Source organism: Falco punctatus (genome assembly GCF_963210335.1).
Source record: "Falco punctatus genome assembly, chromosome: 2".
In the NCBI taxonomy this organism is placed as follows: Eukaryota; Metazoa; Chordata; class Aves; order Falconiformes; family Falconidae; genus Falco; species Falco punctatus.
The window spans coordinates 70,886,362-70,905,627 of record NC_137581.1 but is presented as its reverse complement, the minus strand read 5'-3'; the positions used below and the strand labels follow the sequence as shown (position 1 = coordinate 70,905,627).

The 19,266-nt window shown below is 36.0% G+C and overlaps 1 protein-coding gene across 1 annotated transcript in view; it reads right to left on the bottom strand.

Moving 5' to 3' along the window:
- The window catches only part of VWA3B (von Willebrand factor A domain containing 3B), a 93,628-nt gene that overhangs the window by 52,443 nt on the left and 21,919 nt on the right, over window positions 1-19,266 (bottom strand). Inside the window, exons 10-18 of the mRNA XM_080377364.1 lie at window positions 15,865-15,981; window positions 12,782-12,978; window positions 12,010-12,164; window positions 9,961-10,099; window positions 8,457-8,588; window positions 5,279-5,377; window positions 3,468-3,650; window positions 1,962-2,089; window positions 329-507 (exon numbers count right to left, since the gene is read on the bottom strand). Coding sequence (XP_080233490.1) covers window positions 329-507; window positions 1,962-2,089; window positions 3,468-3,650; window positions 5,279-5,377; window positions 8,457-8,588; window positions 9,961-10,099; window positions 12,010-12,164; window positions 12,782-12,978; window positions 15,865-15,981 — 1,329 coding nt within the window. The remainder of the gene's footprint in view (window positions 1-328; window positions 508-1,961; window positions 2,090-3,467; window positions 3,651-5,278; window positions 5,378-8,456; window positions 8,589-9,960; window positions 10,100-12,009; window positions 12,165-12,781; window positions 12,979-15,864; window positions 15,982-19,266) is intronic.

Here is a 19,266-nt window from a genome sequence, read left to right as displayed (position 1 = left end):
GTTTGGAATCAAAAGAGATACGGGTTTAATTTCTACTGTTAAAAAAATGTTTACAGAGATTTCAAAACATTGTCAAAGTGGTTATAATTTCATTGCAGGGCCTGTGATGCAGCATAAACAAGCAGACATTTGTCTGTTTGGGCCAAATGAGTAAGACAGCTGAAAACTAAAAAATTAAGAGAAGGCAGAATTTCCAAAATATGATTATTTACATAATCAAAGGCTTTATTTGTTCCTACAGTGAAGGATGCTTTTTGCTATTTTTCACATAATCTTTTCAAGTTAGTGAATAAATCCTGCTAACAACTACAGTTCGTTTTAGTCTTACCTGCATATAGTGATTTCTTCCTTCGGGCTGGACTGTCAGCAGTGGTTTGCCAGATTTGCTGATGTGGTGTCGATGCTGGCTCTTCTGAGGCACAGCATGGCCTACTGCTAAGAGTAGTACTAAGCTCTTCAACATGTTCGGTTACAGAAGACACAGTATGTGTCTGCTTGTGATTACTGCTTGTAAGTGACAAAAAAAAAAAAAGGAACAAGCAAGAAATTACTTCAAACATATAACACAGGTTTAAAAAATGCTGAAGTTTTCTGGTAACTTAAATACTCATTTCAAATGTTTCTAACAGTGCAAAATATTTTCTCTATTATCCTAGTCTGCATTTCAAAGGAGTTCAAAGGAAATTAAAACATTCTTTGTTTTTTAGACTATCTAAAAGTAATTTCTTAGTCTATTTGAAAGATGTTAATTATTTCTAAGGCAACACCCTCATATATTTTTAATAAGGTCAGAATGTTCTGTAATAGCCACTTTGAATCCTGGGGGGAAAGCATAAACCTATCATCAGCAATGAAAATAACTCTCTTTCACACACACACATATATATGCACACACACACACACCCACACACCCCTATGTCCCAGCATTAGTCAAAAATGAAATATGCAAATTCTGAAATAACATTTATCTACACTTTTATACTGGACATCTGACCTGTCCTTCCACACATGTGAAATCATTCCACAGCACTCTCCACTTATAATTTGTTTTACTTCATTTGCCTTTATTATAACTTACTGGGTTTGATAGTTTTCTGTCTTAAAAATCTGACATTTTTTTAACTTACTTTTTTGCTTTTGTACTGTTACATCACATACAAGTAAGGCACCAGGGCAAGCTATTTTTTATTAAGGTTGTGCTGTAGACATTACAAGCGATTTCATGTTTGAACCTAGGTCTGTGCTCCCCAAACAGAAATTCAGTATCATCAGACATGCAGAAAACTTTTGCACAGTGGCTCAGGAGCCTGCTCTCAGTATGCTGTAGAAGGACCTATTTTTGAACAGTCATTCTTGCACCATTAAATTTTCAGCGTGTTTTTCAACTGATGCTGAACATGAAACCAGTTTTAATGATGAGATTACTTATCGTCTGATACAAAGCAAGGATAAATATAGCATAAACATACAGACACACACTGTAAAATAAAAAATGTGAAAAGAAGTTGAATTTCATTCATGGTGCTTGCTATCTTTTAAACACATAAGTTTGTATGTAATTTATCTTTTAATTGGCATTTTGCAGAGTGGCTATTTAGTCATGAAGTATCAAGCCAGCTCAACCCATAGGATAATAATTCTTTGTGAATTCTCTAGGTCAGAGAGAGCAACTTTACCATGTGCTGGAGACAGCAAAAATATTTCAATGTCTTTGCTTCAATTATTCCTAATAATTTGAGACTATTGGGATGTTTGAGTTAATTTTGTTTCAGGCATCACAGTATCAATGTATTTTTCCAGATTTTTCTTTTCCATTACTGTAACTGTTTAAAACAAACAAACAAGCCTTTCTTTTTAAAAGAGGAGAATGTCAGAGGTTAAAAATGCCAGACAATGAAAAAGAAGAAATGTAACAGATGGCTCCTATCTCTTATTAACATAATAGCACTATGAGGACATACTTATTCTCTGGATCATTTTCTCCTTTATAACAATCCACCATCAGACATTTGACATGAAGTGTCTTCACTTTCTCTAGGTCTCTTTCTCCTTGTTCAACCTCTCTTTTCAAAAGGTTTATGTCTTCATTCTAAGAAAAAGAAAATTAAATGTTTTATTACAATTATTCCTAAACATGTTTAATTTCTGAGCTGAAACTATGCAAGCTCTGATAATAATTTTGAATAATGACTCAGTTAGGACAGCTGCAAAATTTTGTATACTTTTCAGGTAGTCTCTTGTGCTTGGCAATACGGCCTTTCAACTTATTCTTCCTTTTTAGGAAAAGGACAAGCATTCCTTAACAAGTCAGTTACCTCCTGAGATAGGAACAGCCATATTTCTAAATAATGTAATGACAGCAATAGCTCCCCTCATTCCAGGCAAGCAAGCAAATAAATGAGTAAATAAATAAAATACAAGACATGTACATTACAACTGTTGTCCTGTCACTCTACAGATCACATCTGTATCACATACTGTTCCTGAAAAATGGGAGTGAAAACTATATTCTTCAAGTAAACATTGGAACTGACTTGTAATCATTTAGGCTACAGGAGGAAAGATTGCAACAATGATCCCTTTACAACTCCTACAGGACCAGGAGTTTGAGGATGGACAATATGGACTCTGGCCCTCATCTTTCCAGCATGTGCAGTGTCACACAGTCCTCATCAGCAGAATCACCGAAATTGCCCAGTATGCTCTCATATCTTTCAAAAGCTGCAGTATTATTTTCACATCTTTCTTCTAATTGTTGTCTTCAAAGTTCTAAATTTCCTGGTACTGTCTTATTCCTGGTTGTTCTCATTGTTCCACTACCACCATTTCTAAAATTTCTGGAACTAATTAACTGTTAACTTTAATTAAAAGCAAGAATATGCTTTAAATGGGTGCTCCTGTTACATCTATTCAGAAATTTCCTAGTGGGGATTCTTAGATTGAGCTGCTTAGTCATACTTGATAGATCACTGCTATTGTAGTCATTTTACTCATTATAGATCTCTCCCCAGTGGCTGTTGTAGAGCAAACTTTTAGCAATCATTCATTCATCAAATCATTCAAATTCAGCTCTGCATTCTCTCATTTATTAACAAGATATAAACCATAGTTTCATTTTAAACAGTAACTTATTTCTGACACAGCAGAGATCAAGTGTGTTTCCTGCAGAGCTTAATTTGGCCTGTATGTTTTCTAGAATTTGGTTTTCAGGGGCTTTTTTTTTTTTTTTTTTTTTTTTTTGCAACAGTAGCACTACAAATGTACTTCGCATGATGTTTGGACTTTTTTGGTGCAGTTTAATAAAATTTCATAAGAAAATAATGCCACACATTGCTTTCGCATCACTTCAGATCTGACTAGGATTAACCCTTTTTAAAAATAATCTATTGTAATATGAAATCACAATAATACAAGTCATGTGGTTCATTCAATAGCATGGAGAAACACATTTATTTTCAGATACTCACAACAATAAACTCTGCAGCATCAGGATCAGTTGAATAGATGTTGTAATAATGAAACCGTCCCTCTGTTTTAGTAGATAGTTCATACAAAAATTTATTAGCTTCTACATCACCACAATTGAAGGATACAGTATGGATGGGAATTTTACAACAAAGCTGAACTTGAGCCAAAATTATCGGGGGGGGCTGAAAATCAGAAAATGTATATTAAATATGTGGCATCCAGAAAAGTATTTAACAAAACATGGAGAATTTGTAAGAATTTAATCAGCCATACTGTTGCTTAGAGACATATAGATCAGTTAAAAGCATAAATTTTATATGGATTGCTATTTCATAAATTTATAAAATGAGCTAATTTAAAAGTGAATTTGAAACACATAATGCATTAAGGCACAGGATACTCTAATAAAATAAAATAAAATAAAATGTAAATTATAATCAGTATTCTGTTTCTGAAATCTTAAAGGAAATTAATAAAGGAAATTAAACTACTACATTGATGTTAAGTATCACTGGATGTAGATAACAATATTTTTGGATGTATATAACTGTTTCTATTTTTATTAAGCTAAATTAGTTCAATCAAAAGTTGACTCAAAACCATGAAAAAAAAAAAGAGGGTGAGTCAATAGGAAAGCTAGTGTTTCTCCTCCAATAAAGAAATAAAATTCAGGTGAAAAAGTAAAAGATCTACCATCTAAAAATCTTCAACGATATTGTTGAAAGAAATTATTGACTCAGTTCTCTAATTTCTGGTAACATTTTGGTTATTCAGAACACTGTCATAAATCTTGATAAACAGCAATTTCTGTAATATAATTGTTTGTTGCACTTTAACAGTTAAAAGCAGTCTTCGCCATTTCCCCTTTTTCATCTAAGAAGTATAATAAAAATCATAAAATCCATTATTAATTAAGTAAAAAGAAATCAAGTATTCATTACTTTCTAACTTAACAAAAATATTAAAATTAAGAATCTGAAAGCCAAATTATTCTTTAACAAAATATTAATATCTGCTCCTACTTAGCAAAAGTGTGAAACAATGGAAATATTTTAATCAGTTGTAAATTGAGTTTTAATGAGTGATAACTAATAACACTTTTCTTTATCCAGACTCCAGACTGCTGCTACTCCAGAATTGCACCTACATGAGATCCAATTTAACTCAGCAGGATAAAAACTGAATCATAAAGAGACCTAATGGAACAATATTAATGACAACATCTTTATATGAAAATAATGTAAATTAATAATTGGGTCCTTGCCCCTCAGACACGACATAACCTTTGTGTAAGTTCTGTAACAGACTGTAAGAAGGTACCTACTCATATATTTCATGTGTTCTTTGGGAGAAAACGTTTAACACAGATTTGTGTTTTTTATTTTGCTATCAATCATCTTTTCAGGTTTTCAAGCCATCACACAAGATTGCAGGGTTTTCAACCATACCATGGGACCATCATTATTTTTTGATTTTTAATTCATGTGATATTTGTACTAAGTTAGGGAGACATTTTGTTTAACACAAATCCTAACCTTGACACTAACATACAGCTTTAATGTTTAATCCATTACCAGATCCTTAAAACAACTCATGAGAAATATCATGAATTATCATACACCAAAGACTGGACTGTGGGCAAGGAGTTCTAATCCAAACCCCTTCACGAACAGCACATTTCTCAGATACAATTTTTCAATACTATGAGAACATCCAAGAGACTCAGCTCTGCAGGTATGATATTCATCTCATACTTCAGCCTTCTGACACCACACTTACTGCATTTTCTGTTTTCTCATTTCAGAAATACCTGGTCAGGTCTCCCATCAGTCAAGAGATAAATAGCCTGAGTGTCAGTATCAGCAAGAGCAATCTGGAGAGCTTTGAGTGTATTTGTGGAACTTCCAACCTAAGAAACCAAAAGCAAAAAGAGAAAGAAACAGCTATAAATCATAACAGTACTTTGGCTCTGTTCTTAAATTCATAATAACAGCGTACATTTTCAAGTGATATTACAGAAATGAAATTAGTAATAAAATGGTGAAAATATTTATGTCAAATAGCTAGAAAAATCCAAGTGAGTGTCAAAGTAGCATAAATTGGTACCAAACTGGTATTCAGTGCTTATGCAAACACACATAAGCAAAATGCTGGCAACAGACATATGAGCTGTAAAAGCAAAAGCAATCACAAAAAGAATATAAACAGACAGGAAGATGCAAGATAAAAGATACATTGTATTATATTTTCCCACTGCTCCTCCTGATTGCCAACTTATCGCACTCTTTTGAAATATGTATTTTACTTAACCAAATAATTCAAAAGGTCTACAAAAGGGTTGCACAAGTTTATTTCTCAAAAACAGGTAAAGGACTTCATGGTTTTCTGAACAATATTTTTTCCAGACTATCTCCCATCTACCACCTTGGCACATCAAAGTAAATGTCTTTTTTTTTTTTTTTTTTTTTTTTTTTTTAGCACAAAATTTAGCTACAACAACAAAACATACACAGTAAAGCAATATTGTGGCCCTTAAAAATTCATGTTTGAGTAATACTATCACTTTTCCTGTTTCATTCACATACTTCGTGATCATGATCTGGTTTTTTTCTTCTTAAACTAAATGCAACTCTAAACTCACTGAAATGCATTTCATGGCTAAAAAATACAGTTCACATCTGAACTTCTACCTTTCAAACATTTGGTGTACAAAACCTTCCAAATTTAAGGGAAAGTAAGGTTTTATCAGAAAAGTAATTCCTCTAGTCTTAGTCTTAGTCTTTTAATGGGACCAAAGCAAAACCCCTGAAACTGAGACTGAAACTGAGACTGTTTTATGGAAAACACCTGAGCACTGCTCTGGAGGGTAGTGAGGATTGTAGTAGTGTAAGTGAGAAGAGACCCAGGATCCACATACATAAGGCATTAGAGAAGATAAATATAAATCACTAACATTGACCCATACATGCAAAAATAGGTTAAGATATAGCATTATTTCTTCAGTCCTATTAGTTGTGTTAAAACTTTTTCCAGTCCTTCCCTCCACACATAGAAAGGGCAAAGTAAATAAGGTGAAACAGAATAGAAAGTACACTCTCAGAGTGACTCTGTACGGCTGCACAAGATTGTATGGGGCTGACAACGAGAGCCCAGATACTTTATAATCCTATCTTTTAATTCACAAACAGTTCTTACCAGTGCACACTCATAAGAAACAACTAGCCTGAGCCACCTTCTTTGTATTAAATATGTCTAATATTCCTAATGTTTTAGTAAGCATTATAAAAGTTTAGACACACATCACTCATTATTATATGTAAATTGGCAATCCTGGCTCTTTTCAATAATGGTATATGGTTTTGATCTGATTTGAAACAAAACAACTTCTACTTTATCATGGGAACATACTGCGGACACTGATGATGTGAAGGAAATAACTATGTACCCTCTACGGTAAGAGCTGTTAATTTTAGATTTTTCAGTTGCTACTGTTACAAATGAACAGTTTTTTTCACTGTTTAAACAAAGTTAACATGTTTCAACTACATGGCATAATCATCCCTGAAATTTTAAATGTTATTACCTCTAAAGGATTTTTAAGGAACAGTTAGTTACTGTTTATAGCTCTGCTGCCTTATTCAATATCCTGGGACCAAAGAGTATAAAGTGAGATCAAAGGACCTACTCTGATTAATATTCTAGAGCAATCTTCTGTTCATTTCAAATTCACTGTAAAGCCAGCTTTCTGATCTCAGACTTACACCTGCACTGCTTTAAACAGACTAGAAGATCAGCAACAGATGACATCCCTGCAAAAAAGTATTGTTCTTGTACCACTCCCTGTACCATTTCAGATATCTAGATCTGAACTCAGAAGGAAATTTATAATCAACAGTTCACTACTTCACGAATAATGATGAAAAAGGCCATTCCCAAATGCATATACAACATGGTATCAAATTACAGTAGTTCAAAGAATTATCAAACTCGCATGATGCTGTATCATATATATAGCTTACACAGAGCCCACTTTTCAAGTCTCAAGGCAGGCAGTAAAATTAAGGTTACTAACCTCAGTTAAAAGTATTCACCAGCTACCCAGTGAGGCCATACTAATACTTTCTTTTTTCCATGTGTGCGCTAGTATTTTCAGAGAATACTAAGTTATTTACCTTGCTTTGTAGTCTCACAGTTATCATGTAGCTTCCCCGGTTCCCTCACCCCAGGAATTTCATAAGTCTAAGGAAAAGCTGTCATAATGCTGAGGAGTCTCATTATGTAAACATGTTTTTTTGTTTTAGAAAACAACATGGGATATGTCTATACTGTTGCATAATCCTTTTTCTGTTCTGTGCTCATAGCACTGCTGTCCACAATTGACACATGAATGGGTCCTAAAGCTGCTGACAGTTACAATCTGGTGGCTGATTGTGGCTGACATTTCTACTCTGTTTCAGGGAAAAAAACTCAGATTTTGGCCACTGTCAGAGAAAGAACGTTAGGTAGACAAACAGATGTTTGGTCTGAGCATGGTTGCTTCCATGTTCCTATGAAGGCTAAAGTCAGCTGTCCATCTATGCACCACAAGGGATTAGAAATGTTCCTCCAGCTCACTGGCACCAGCTTCTTGTACCACTTCTGAGCCAGTGGCAGCCCTGTGCCAGAGTGACAAATTTAGTCACAAGGTGTGAGCGCTGTCATGGTTCCTACAGAAATCAAATGGGCCAATGTTTGCATTGTGGCTACTAAACATAGCAGGCTGCAAGTTGAATTAATATCATCTTATAAACAGGTCCACAGTTAAAGGATTATTATAACTGACATAATGTGTTGTACTTAGATCTACTAAACTCTATACATCATGTATATTTTCAGCTTACTCAAGTCAAATACTTAGTCAATCCACAAATACCCCAGCCATATAGGAAGAGAAGACACAAATATACCTTTGTACAAACACGCTTTATGATAATTATCTGCCATGTTACCTCAAGCCCTTTTATCCAAAGCCAAGCATCTTGCAAACTTTCCTCATTAACTTCAGCAAGCTTCTCTCGCCACGCCACTGCTTGGGCACTAAATTTCACAAAGTTAAATCTCTTTTTGTGTCTCAATTGTTCCTGCAAGAGACAGCATTTGAATTTTACTCAATGTTAAAAGAAACAATACTTGTATCCTGAAATACTGACTAGTAGAAGTTGTTTTAATTAATAAATAGTTGATTATATGGTTACAATAAATTATGGTAATATTCATTTATGGCATACAGAGAGACATACAGAGACAGAGACAATTATTGCCTGCAATTATTAAGATTACTTGAACTTCCCAATGTAAATCTCCATTTATTTGTATTTCTCAAACTACTTGAACAGCAGATGTCTAGGAGTGCAAGAAAGAGAGATGGTGTAAGAAAGAGATTATGACTGCTTATGAAAGAAAACTGCAACCAGAAACAAAGACATCATTTAGAGGAGGAGAACAACAATCAAATGTAGAGCACTGGCAAGGGGAACTAGCACAACAAGAGAGAACTAAGAATTTGCTGAAGTTGCTTTTGGACAGAAGTCATAAGGAGAGCAAGATCTGTGCAAGCTAGTACAAACCTTTAGAGCCTCCCTTACATCACCTTTTTTGTGCAGCTGCCTGTGAAACCTTCCTGCACAGTATCTAATGATTTTCTTGTGTTGATCTGCCTAGAGGACCACATCATACTATGTCCTATCACTTATGCACTTAGCTCAAAACCCTCTCTGTTATTAGACTTAGATTTTCTAGCCCTACTAATGATTGCCATCAATGCCAGACTGATGGAATTTTATTTGTCAGTTATTCCTCTCAGGTCTAAAAAAGTTAAGATTTAGCACGTTTTAACAGTGCCTCTTTCTTTCAAATATTAATGTAAGCTTAGGTGACATCATTGTAGATTTCTAAAACAGGTGAGACAAATCTTGTCTTAGGTGTGTCTCCCAGTACTTAATGCTTTTGCGGTACTTCTGCACTTTGCAAGTCCCTTTGCAAAGTTCCACTGTAAGATACAAGCAAGTTCAAAACATTCTGCACCCTCCACTGTAAAAGTATGAAAGTGAATCTAGAACACATATTACAAATCACAACATGCCAGTGGAATTGGATGACACTGCTTTAAAAATAAAAATGAAAATGCTAAAAGGTGTTCCATTGCATAGTTTTTTCGGGTTGGGGTGGGGTTTCCCCCCCCCCCCCTTTTTTTTTGAGAGAGGGAAAGAACTACTTAAGCCTTTTTAATTTTCAACATTTTCTCCAGATTTTTTTTCAAATCTTAGTAGAAATGAGGAAAAAATATAAATTTCAACTGAAAAATCAGCACACCAAGAAAACTAAAAATATTTTAATAAGCTGCTATTAAAAAAATAATTAATTTGTTTTAAAATATTGGGGTAACAAGTATCCAGAAAAAATCAGCCTACTCTAAAATGCTCCTTAGTCTACAGCATCATCACTTTCTCATACCTGTATGAGCTGAAATATTTTCTCCTTTACCAGTGGCAGCTTGTTCTTCATAGACTGGGATGTATCAATAAGAATATAGACATCATCTTCAAACACATTCCCAAAGAGCCCTCTGCTGCTTTGTTGAAGCCACTTAATCCTGGGGGAGGAAAAAAAAAAAAACAAAACCTAGTCTGTAAGATCTTTGGAGCTTTGCATATCAGAATCTAAGAGGAAGGATCTTTTTATCACTGCTGTACTTCTTATTCTCTTTCCCTAAGCACCTGTTGCTACTCACTGCCAGAAGCAGTACATCGGCCTTGCTGAAACAATCGTCTGTCACTACATAATAGCACAAGGCATTTTTATTTTTCTAATTTTAATAGGAGTCTGGAGACAGACAAAACAGACAAAGCAATACAGCACCTTTATAAAGTCAATTATCAGGTAGTTTGAGCTGGGAAATCCCATGTGGAAGTAACTATAACTACTGCCCCTGAAACTGTTCACCAGACTGAACTCTGGAAATCATTTAAGCGTATGCTATTATGCCTCCCTTTTCAGGAAAACACTGGAGAACCTATTCTGCAAGGAACTTGAGCACTTTGAAAAGCCTTAATATAACACAGATGCTTCAAAGCTTTGCTGACCTTGAGTTTTAAATACAGACTTAGTTTTACATTTTAAACAGGACTGAAGTATGCCTGCCAGTTAAATACGTGCATGCATACTGCTGTGTACAAGAACATTTACTCAGTAATGGCTGCAGCAGTTCCAAATCTGATTTCCCTTGAGAGTCATAAACTACTTGTCTACTCTAAAACAGAGACATTTAACAGACAGAATATAATGGCCCCGAGGAAAATACTACTCATCTCCACAGAAGTTTAAAAAATGTATAATGGAAAAAGGATCCTATTATATTTGCTGCTGATAGCTATTTTGCCATTAGTTATTTCCCCCAAAGTGTCCACAGAAGTTTAAAAAATGGTATCATGGAAAAAGGATCCTATTATATTTGCTGCTGATAGCTATTTTGCCATTAGTTATTTCCCCCAAAGTGTTTCATGAGGTCTACCAAGACTTTTCAACAATAAGATGAACCATTCAAAATAGCAAACCCATAATCTTGGCCTGGATTTCAAAAATATATTCTTATCAAAACCATTGCCTCAAATTTTCCTTCACAATATGTTAATTTTATTCTAAATACAGCAAGATGAAGATAAACTGAAAGGAGTAACAAAATTCTGATTGACCTTGCTAAATGTAATCAGGCTGTTATACTTGTGGCAGAGAAGCAGCAATCGAATGAAAGTTCATATCCTGCTTTTTTCAGTGAGACATCTCATTGTCCTAATACACAAAACAGAGGGCAATATTTATTCTTTCTCTCTTTTCTACAATATCTGTTTTTAAAGTTTTCTTCTTCTCCTAACGTAGATATAAAAGCCCATTTACTTTAGGGCATCTTTAGGACCGATAAAGCAGACTCTCAGATCACCTATTTTTTGTAGATACCCTACAAAATAGCATATCTATACAGCTGCAGTAAAGTAAACTTAGGGAGCTAGCTTGAGCTCTGAACTTCTGATCATATGCATCACTTAATAGCTCATGCCCTCACTCTGATCTAGATGGTTCAAACTGGTCTTCAACACAAAATTGCAAAAAGGGCAGATAACCATCATCAGTTATCAAGATGTGCTACTTGGTGTCAGAAGTATCACAAGGGATAAATGTTTACCAAGTGTTATTGATGGTTCTAGAGGTTCTCTGCCACCTTATGTCTTGATGCTTATTGGCACTTTAAGCAGCATTTCAGTAACATGCAGACTGACGTTCACATTTGTGTTCCAGAAGGAGAACAAAAGATAGAACTGTTCATCAGTTTTCTTACATGGCTACTAAGACATCCTACACACAAGTTTCTGATCTAAAATGGATTTCTGGCTTTGTACTGCTACTAGCAGTTTACCAAACACTTCAGCTTATTATGACAGTAAACGTCAAACATTCCAGCACCAATGTAAAATAATACAAACTGATTTTATGTGACAGAACACTAACCGTCCTTCCACTTGTCTCAGAGCCGTCCTCATCTTCTCTTTGTATTGCTTATACTTTTCTGTACTAACATATATGTGAACTACAGATCCGTCTTTCCAGAAGGTATGTACAAACTTGTCACAGTATTTTGCATTAATTACCTTCCTCTTTGTCTCCTACAGCCAAGAAAAACAACTTTCATGTTCTAAAACACATTATTTTGCAGTGCCTTTAATATTTGGTGAACAAACTTCAAAGGTACATGCTTGTTGCACATGAACAGGTGCAGAAATAGACATGGGATAGGGTGGTTTGCTCCTAGAAAAAGTCAATAGAAGCTGGTTTTATTCTTGTAGCTAGCAAGAACAGAAGCTTACCAAACAGTCTAATGGTAGAGCTTGAGAAAAACAAATAGAAGACAAATGAATCCAAATTTGTTTAAGGACTTGCAAACACTGGAGCTGCTGAGGCCAACACTACTTCTAAGGAAAAATAAAGATGACAAGCAATATTTGCCCTACCCCACAGAAATGCTTAAGCCAGTCCTCATTCATCCTTGGGAGATTATATGTGCATCAGGAAGGAGTCCTTGAAACAGTTTTTTTCAAATAGGCCTTTGAAACAATTTTATTTATGACCACCTTTGTCCCATTCCACTAATAAGATTATTTAAACAAAAAATACAAAACAGACCATACACTTTATCATAAATTCATCTATCAGTCAAGTTTTCAAATCTTGAAAGAAAAACCAAACAACTCACAGGATGTGAGGGAAAATTACCACTACTCACAGCATCAGTTTGTGAAGATTCATCCTCTGGTTTAGTTTTTATATCAACAATCCCATCTGCATGGCGAAAAGTACAATCAGCAAGTGCATCATACAGTGTAAGCTTCTGAGCTTTCAAGCCATACTTCTGCAACCACTTCTCAGAAGTCAAATACTTGTCAGATGCATGCTTTTTTAATGGATTATCAGCTTGGGTTGCTAATAAATAAAATAGAACAAACAAAATCTCCTGTATAACACAGTTCATTTTGGATGAGCTATTTTCAAAAACAGACTACAATACTGGAGTCAAAATTTTCAAACTTGTTCTGCTTGCATCGACAGCATTACAGTAAGCAGATATTTCTGACTGATTTTTAATATTCTCTATTTTCATTGTGGTTGTTTTTCTTATCAGAGAATTGTTTGTGATAAATTCCTTTGTAAATGGAACAAACTCATCAGAAGACAGAGAGTGACAAAGATAAATAGCTACAGGATTAACATGTAAAAGGAATGTTCTTAGTAGTATGAAGGTTGACTTAACCTTCATACTGGTTGAATTACAAAATTCCAGAAAGGAGTCCTGTATAAGATGTCTAATTTCAAGGACAATCATCTGAGAAAATGAAACAACAAAAGATATAATGGAAAATACAGTCAAAAACATTGGTTAACATTGCCATTGGTCTTTTTCAGAGGAGGACATTTAAAGTAAAAGGCAAACTACAATGTCTTTGGAAGAGATTTTACTGTGTTTCCCTGCAATACTGCCTTTTTATAGGCTGAATATTGCACCATATATCCCAAGCCACAAATCACTTGTGTAACAGCTTAACATTTTCTCTAGCTCTACGCCCTCCTTCTAGCATTTTTAATGGAAGAGATAGGATTATTTTTTTTTTGTCTGATCTGGTATGACTGTTCTTATGCTTACCCTTTTATGTCATATGGTCTTAGAAATTTTCTAAGGACCATCTTAAGGTGAGGCACTGCACATCTCTGGATACTGGTAACAGGATACAGGCCTTTACACTCATTCATCACTCGATCAATAAACCACACTTAAACCAAATGGCCCAGCAGTGGTTCTCATAGAAGGGTGAATTTATTTTGTCACATTTTAATTTTGGTGGACCTAGGTGGTATAAACGTTTACTCTGTTTAGATGCAGCTACAGTGACAACAGTATTGAGATCCCGAGCCTGTAAACAAACCTATGGAGTCATCTACTGCCTTAACACACACAGAGATCAGCCAGCATCAGGGCAGGTGCGGCTGGAGCCTGTTCATATGGAAACATCTGCTTTCTGATTGCTTGTGGCCCTTAGAACAGTCAGTGTGGCAAGTCCCACAAATCCACTCACATAATTTTAAAAAGACGACTGTTATTTTATTTGTTTCACATGCTTTATGTAAAAAGTAGTGTCTCAGTTCACGTAACTAGTGCATTATCTGGAGGGTCAGCAGAAAAATTGTCTCTTTTTCTGTTTCTTTTTTTTTCCTGCAGAACATTACAGTCTTCAGAACTACGTTTTGCAATAGAATATTTTAAACAGATCAGGAAGGCAAACCAGGATGAAATGCAGGCAAACAGAAAGATTGCAGTTATTTGGATCAATGGGCAACAGTCAAATAATGCTGAAGAAATGATAAATCCCACTGTAATTTCATTTATTTTAATTCATTTATGAAGTGATTCTGTAAGAAGGCAAACAGAAAGAACATTCAAGCTGCATATTTAGGAACACGTAAATCAACACTGAAAACAGGGCTGCTGTTTCAGCTTTACTGTGGTCTTTTTGTTCATATGCATTACTGTACAGCTGTTTAACTTCATATCAGAAGTCCTGCTAATTCAGAAGATGCTATTATCAGTATAAAGATCAGTATTATGCCTTCACAGAAGAAAAACCTCAAGCTTAAGTCCTGCAGAATTATGTTGTTTACAGATGTGCAAATCCAGCGCAGGCAGAGAAAGTTCCCAGCTTCAAATCTTCACCATCACCACCCTAGTCGCGTATCTCAATACACCACTGAGAGTTCAAGTGACTGACCAACTGACTGTACAAAGCGTTCCTCAGCAGGTGATCCAGCCTCCACCTAGCCAAAGCAAAAGCAGTTGCACTGCAAAAGCAATAGTGGAGCTACACAAAATCACTGATGACTTGTGCTAATTCAACTTGAATCTTGTATCAACTTATGCAAAAAATACCACCAGACACTATGTAGGTTTTTAAAACCAGGGACTAATGTAGAATATAGGCACTGATAATCACAGCCATGATCCTGAGAATCAACCCCAATCAACACTAAAGCTGCCTAGATTCCACAGACTGCCAAGTTTTCAGTATTTAAGTCTTGTCAGTGTGATCATTCTGCTCCAGAGCATGCCCAGAGCATCTTCAACCTAGCAGAACTGAGAAGCTTCTCACCACCCTCTGTTTAAGCCTCCCAGAGATCCAGAAAACAGCTATGCTCTATCTCCGATAGGACTCGATGCAATCAATATGCACAGAACAACAAAGGAACTATATACTGGGCCAAGCGTAATGGTGGGAACTATTAGTTTAATGAACAAAATATTTTTCCATGTTTCTTAACACAAGAATTGTCAGAGCACTTATCCAGAATTGGTTTCAGTCATCTACCTTTGACTAAGAAAATTCAGACCCACACTTCTTCCTTTTTAGGGGAATGAACTAGCTACCAGGTTGGAGGCTATCCTAAGATGACCGTGATGGGACAGAGATGATGTACTTCCCCAGCACTGTGTAGAGCAAAACTGAAAGATTTACTGGCCCAGGCAGAGAGGGAGAGACCACAAAAAATTAATTTCAGTATCTAGACAATTTCTAAACATAGTCATTGGTGAACTAAAAATGGTGTATTTCAACCCGAGCTGTTAAAGTACAGCAGTAAACAGAGATCTGTAATGGAAAGTTTTAAGCAATCCTAATTTTAGATGCCAAGTATAGGTGCTACCTGTGTATAGACATTTCTGAGAAAATCATACCCAAATTGAGATGTAATCAAAACTATTCACAAATAAAATATTGATCATTAATATAATGGTAACTCTCTTGAAAGAAACATAAATGATACCATCTTGAGAAGTCAGCTGGTCAGATTCTGATAAAATTTCTTGAACTTGTCTTGCTGTACTCCTGGCTTCCTGCAGTTCCCTCCAGATCAAAAAGACATCTTCACGGACACCAGCTACTGCAAAAGAAATCAAAAATAGAACTTAATATTTTGAGACAACTTCTGCTTCTTGCAACTCCTCAATTACCACAAAGTCATTGGGTTCATCCAGGTGTTGCCATATAACCTTGTTTTCTTGAGGTCCCATTACAGTGACAAGTGCTGCTCTTTGATAGACTTCAAAAAAGGGCTCAAAGCTGGCACCAGGACATGAGAGGTGCTTAACCTGGTGGAAGTAACCTTCAGAGCTGGCCACAGATTGTTCCCACAGTGGAAGTAAATCCTTTTTAATACTCTTGTATACTAATAAGGGAACACCACAAAGAAATTCATGCTGTCCCCTGAACTTCATTCCAAAACCTGGCTCCAAATACTAGACCAAATTTTGAAATTTTAAAGAGAAGATATTTTCAACTCTTTCAACTCCCTCAAATATATAAATACTTTCATTTAAAATTAAATCTTCTTTTCCTGAGGCATATGTGATAAGCTAAGTTTATTTTCATCCTAACAATTCTCAATAGTCATAAATTAAAAAAAAAAAAAAGTTTTACTATCAGATTATATTCTCAAAAAACTGGAAGAATGCAAAACTGGAGTTGATATAGAGGTTTCTTAATCTCAATAGATATGTTTGTTTTGATTTAAAAAAATTAAGTACCTATTTATTTAGTAGAGTAGTTATTAAAATTGAGGCACTATGTATACCTAAGCAGCATGAACACTACTCAAATGGGTTAAATTAGGTTAATCTCAGAGTTTAAATTACAATATAGGACAATACAGAAAAACTGTGCGTAGTGTTATAGTAAAATTATAACAGAAATTGAATCATGATCTATCCTAACCACAAATTCAGACTACAGCCTATGGCAGGTTACATCCTATTACTGAATTCACATAAAGATGCTGAACAAGGCAAAAATCTCTTATTATCTAGTTGTTCAGTTAATATACAGTGGCCATTCACTGTATAAAAGATAAGACATGCAAACTTGTCTACTAAAGTAGGCTATCAGTAAAAAAAAAAACTGATGATTTTGTTCTTTGATAAACTTCCTTGAAATAATAATACAAACGTTTTACAGAATAACAGCTCAATTTTATTTGTGAAATGCTTTCAGTTTCCAAGAAATATTTTGAAATGTGTTATTGTACACTGCCATCTCCTGGGACCTTCCTGCATTTCAAAAACATCTGTTTCAGCCATTAGGACAAAGATCAACATTTCCTAAATCACAAAAAGCTTTAGTAAAGCAGATCATTTTACAACATAAAACACAAAAGGGAGGAAAAAACCTTAGTCTGCTATCATTACCTTTGAAGTTTAAGAAAAGTATTTTGTTCAAATACTTCATAATGAAGTATTTCTTTTATAAACACTCTCTCCACAGAACACAAAACATGCAAAATCTAAGCATTGGCAAAATTCCAGCAAGTAAGGAGCTAGAGATTTTCTGATGAGTAGTCAGTCATTGAGTGTATATATATACATACATATAAATACACACACACACCTGTTGTCACACAAAACAAATGCATTCACACCACACATGCACATATTTCTAAATTTAAGACTGTTAAGAATGCAGTTCTGGTGGAGCTGTCTCCAGCTAAATCTCAATATCCTCCATAAACTATTAGATACTGGGATCCAGGTTTAATTTTATGAGTGCTTTTAATGTTATGTTTGAAAATATTGGAAGAAGTATGCATATTTCAACTACCTTTAAAACAATACTGATGATATCATTGTGTTGCCTCATTTCCCCTTAAACTGATGCTATGGACTCATCACATTTACAGGATTATTGTTACTATCACCAGTAAAATATGTATATTGAATTGGTGTTACACATGAAAGTATTTTTTCCCTATTTATGCTGCAGCATAGCAAAGTAAAACTGCATGCACTTTCAAAGCAAGTATGTTTGATGACATTATACAGGACAAATGCAGGCATCAACAACCGCATATTGTAGTGGTCAAGCTGCTTAAAAAACCTTTTATCTGGCAACAGTTTTTCCTGGATTCAACTAGGAGAGCAGGTTGTAAGCAGTGACATCTGCAGCAACTTTCTCTCTCCACACAGGAGGCTCACCTCCACCTCAGCCTTTTTTCCACTCCAGCTAAGGAGGAGTGGCAAGGAAAAGCTATGCCTTTCAAAACTGAGCCCCCAAACTCAAAATACACATACAACTCATATTATCTTCCAGATGTGGTTCTCAACCTGCGGCCTGTCCTTTAAAGCACATCAGTGAAAAATGACCAAGAAAGTACCAACCTCTCTTTGGCTTCAATTCCCTGCACTCACACCTCAGCTGTGCCATTTTTGGGGGCTACCAACCAAAAAGCAGCTGAAAGTCACCACCCCCGGGTTACGGTTCCCAGCAGCTCCAGGCCACTGGGTCTTGCACACCTTCAGGCACTCATGTCCCAGGAAAGGCCTCCTCTTAAAAAAAATGCCTTATCCCCAGAGGGAAAGGTCTCTCCCTGTCCCCCCTGCCGTGAAGCACCCCCCACAGCCACCCTGGCTGGTGGTTTAACGGCCAGAGCCCTGGGGAACCCCTGGTTCCAGTTCAAAAACTGTCAAACAGCAACGGCGGGAGGGCGGCCACCAGACAGGCACGCACGAGGGAGCCGGCCTTCACACCCTGCTGCCTGCCCTTGGCTTGCACTGGCTGCAGCCAGTTGTTTTCAGCTCTTGTCACTGCCATCACGACCCTGCAGAGCACCTCACGCTGGGTAACGTTTCAGACGTGCCATGCCCTCTGTTAAATGGCATTTCTGTTCCGGAGGAGGGTGGCCCTGAAAAAGAGGAATAGGATGGGGAAGGGTGAGGGGAGAGCCTGCGGCAAGGGGCAGAAGCGTTTTGCTGACGCTGGTGAATTGAGAAGCAAGATGGTAGGTCTAAGCAAAACCACAAACACACTTGCACATGTACACGGAAACTCATAACCACCCTCATTTCCATTTCCCAGTTATTTAACACGGTCAGGCAAGCTTAAAAGAAGCAGGTTTTAAACACCTTCCTCCCAGCAGACAAACTCATCCATTTAACAAGCCACTGCAACCCATTAGATTTCATACTCAAGACACAAAACCTGCTGAGAAAAAAAAAAAAGCCCATACAAAAAAAAACCCCAAACAAACCAAAACCAAAACAACAAACCTGCAAAATTTATAGTATCTTTGAAACATCAAGCAAATGCAAATGCAAAAGCAGCTCATGGAAAATACCATTTTGTACTTCTTTGATTATCTGACTTAAACCATAGAAGCAAGCAAATCCAAATATAATGG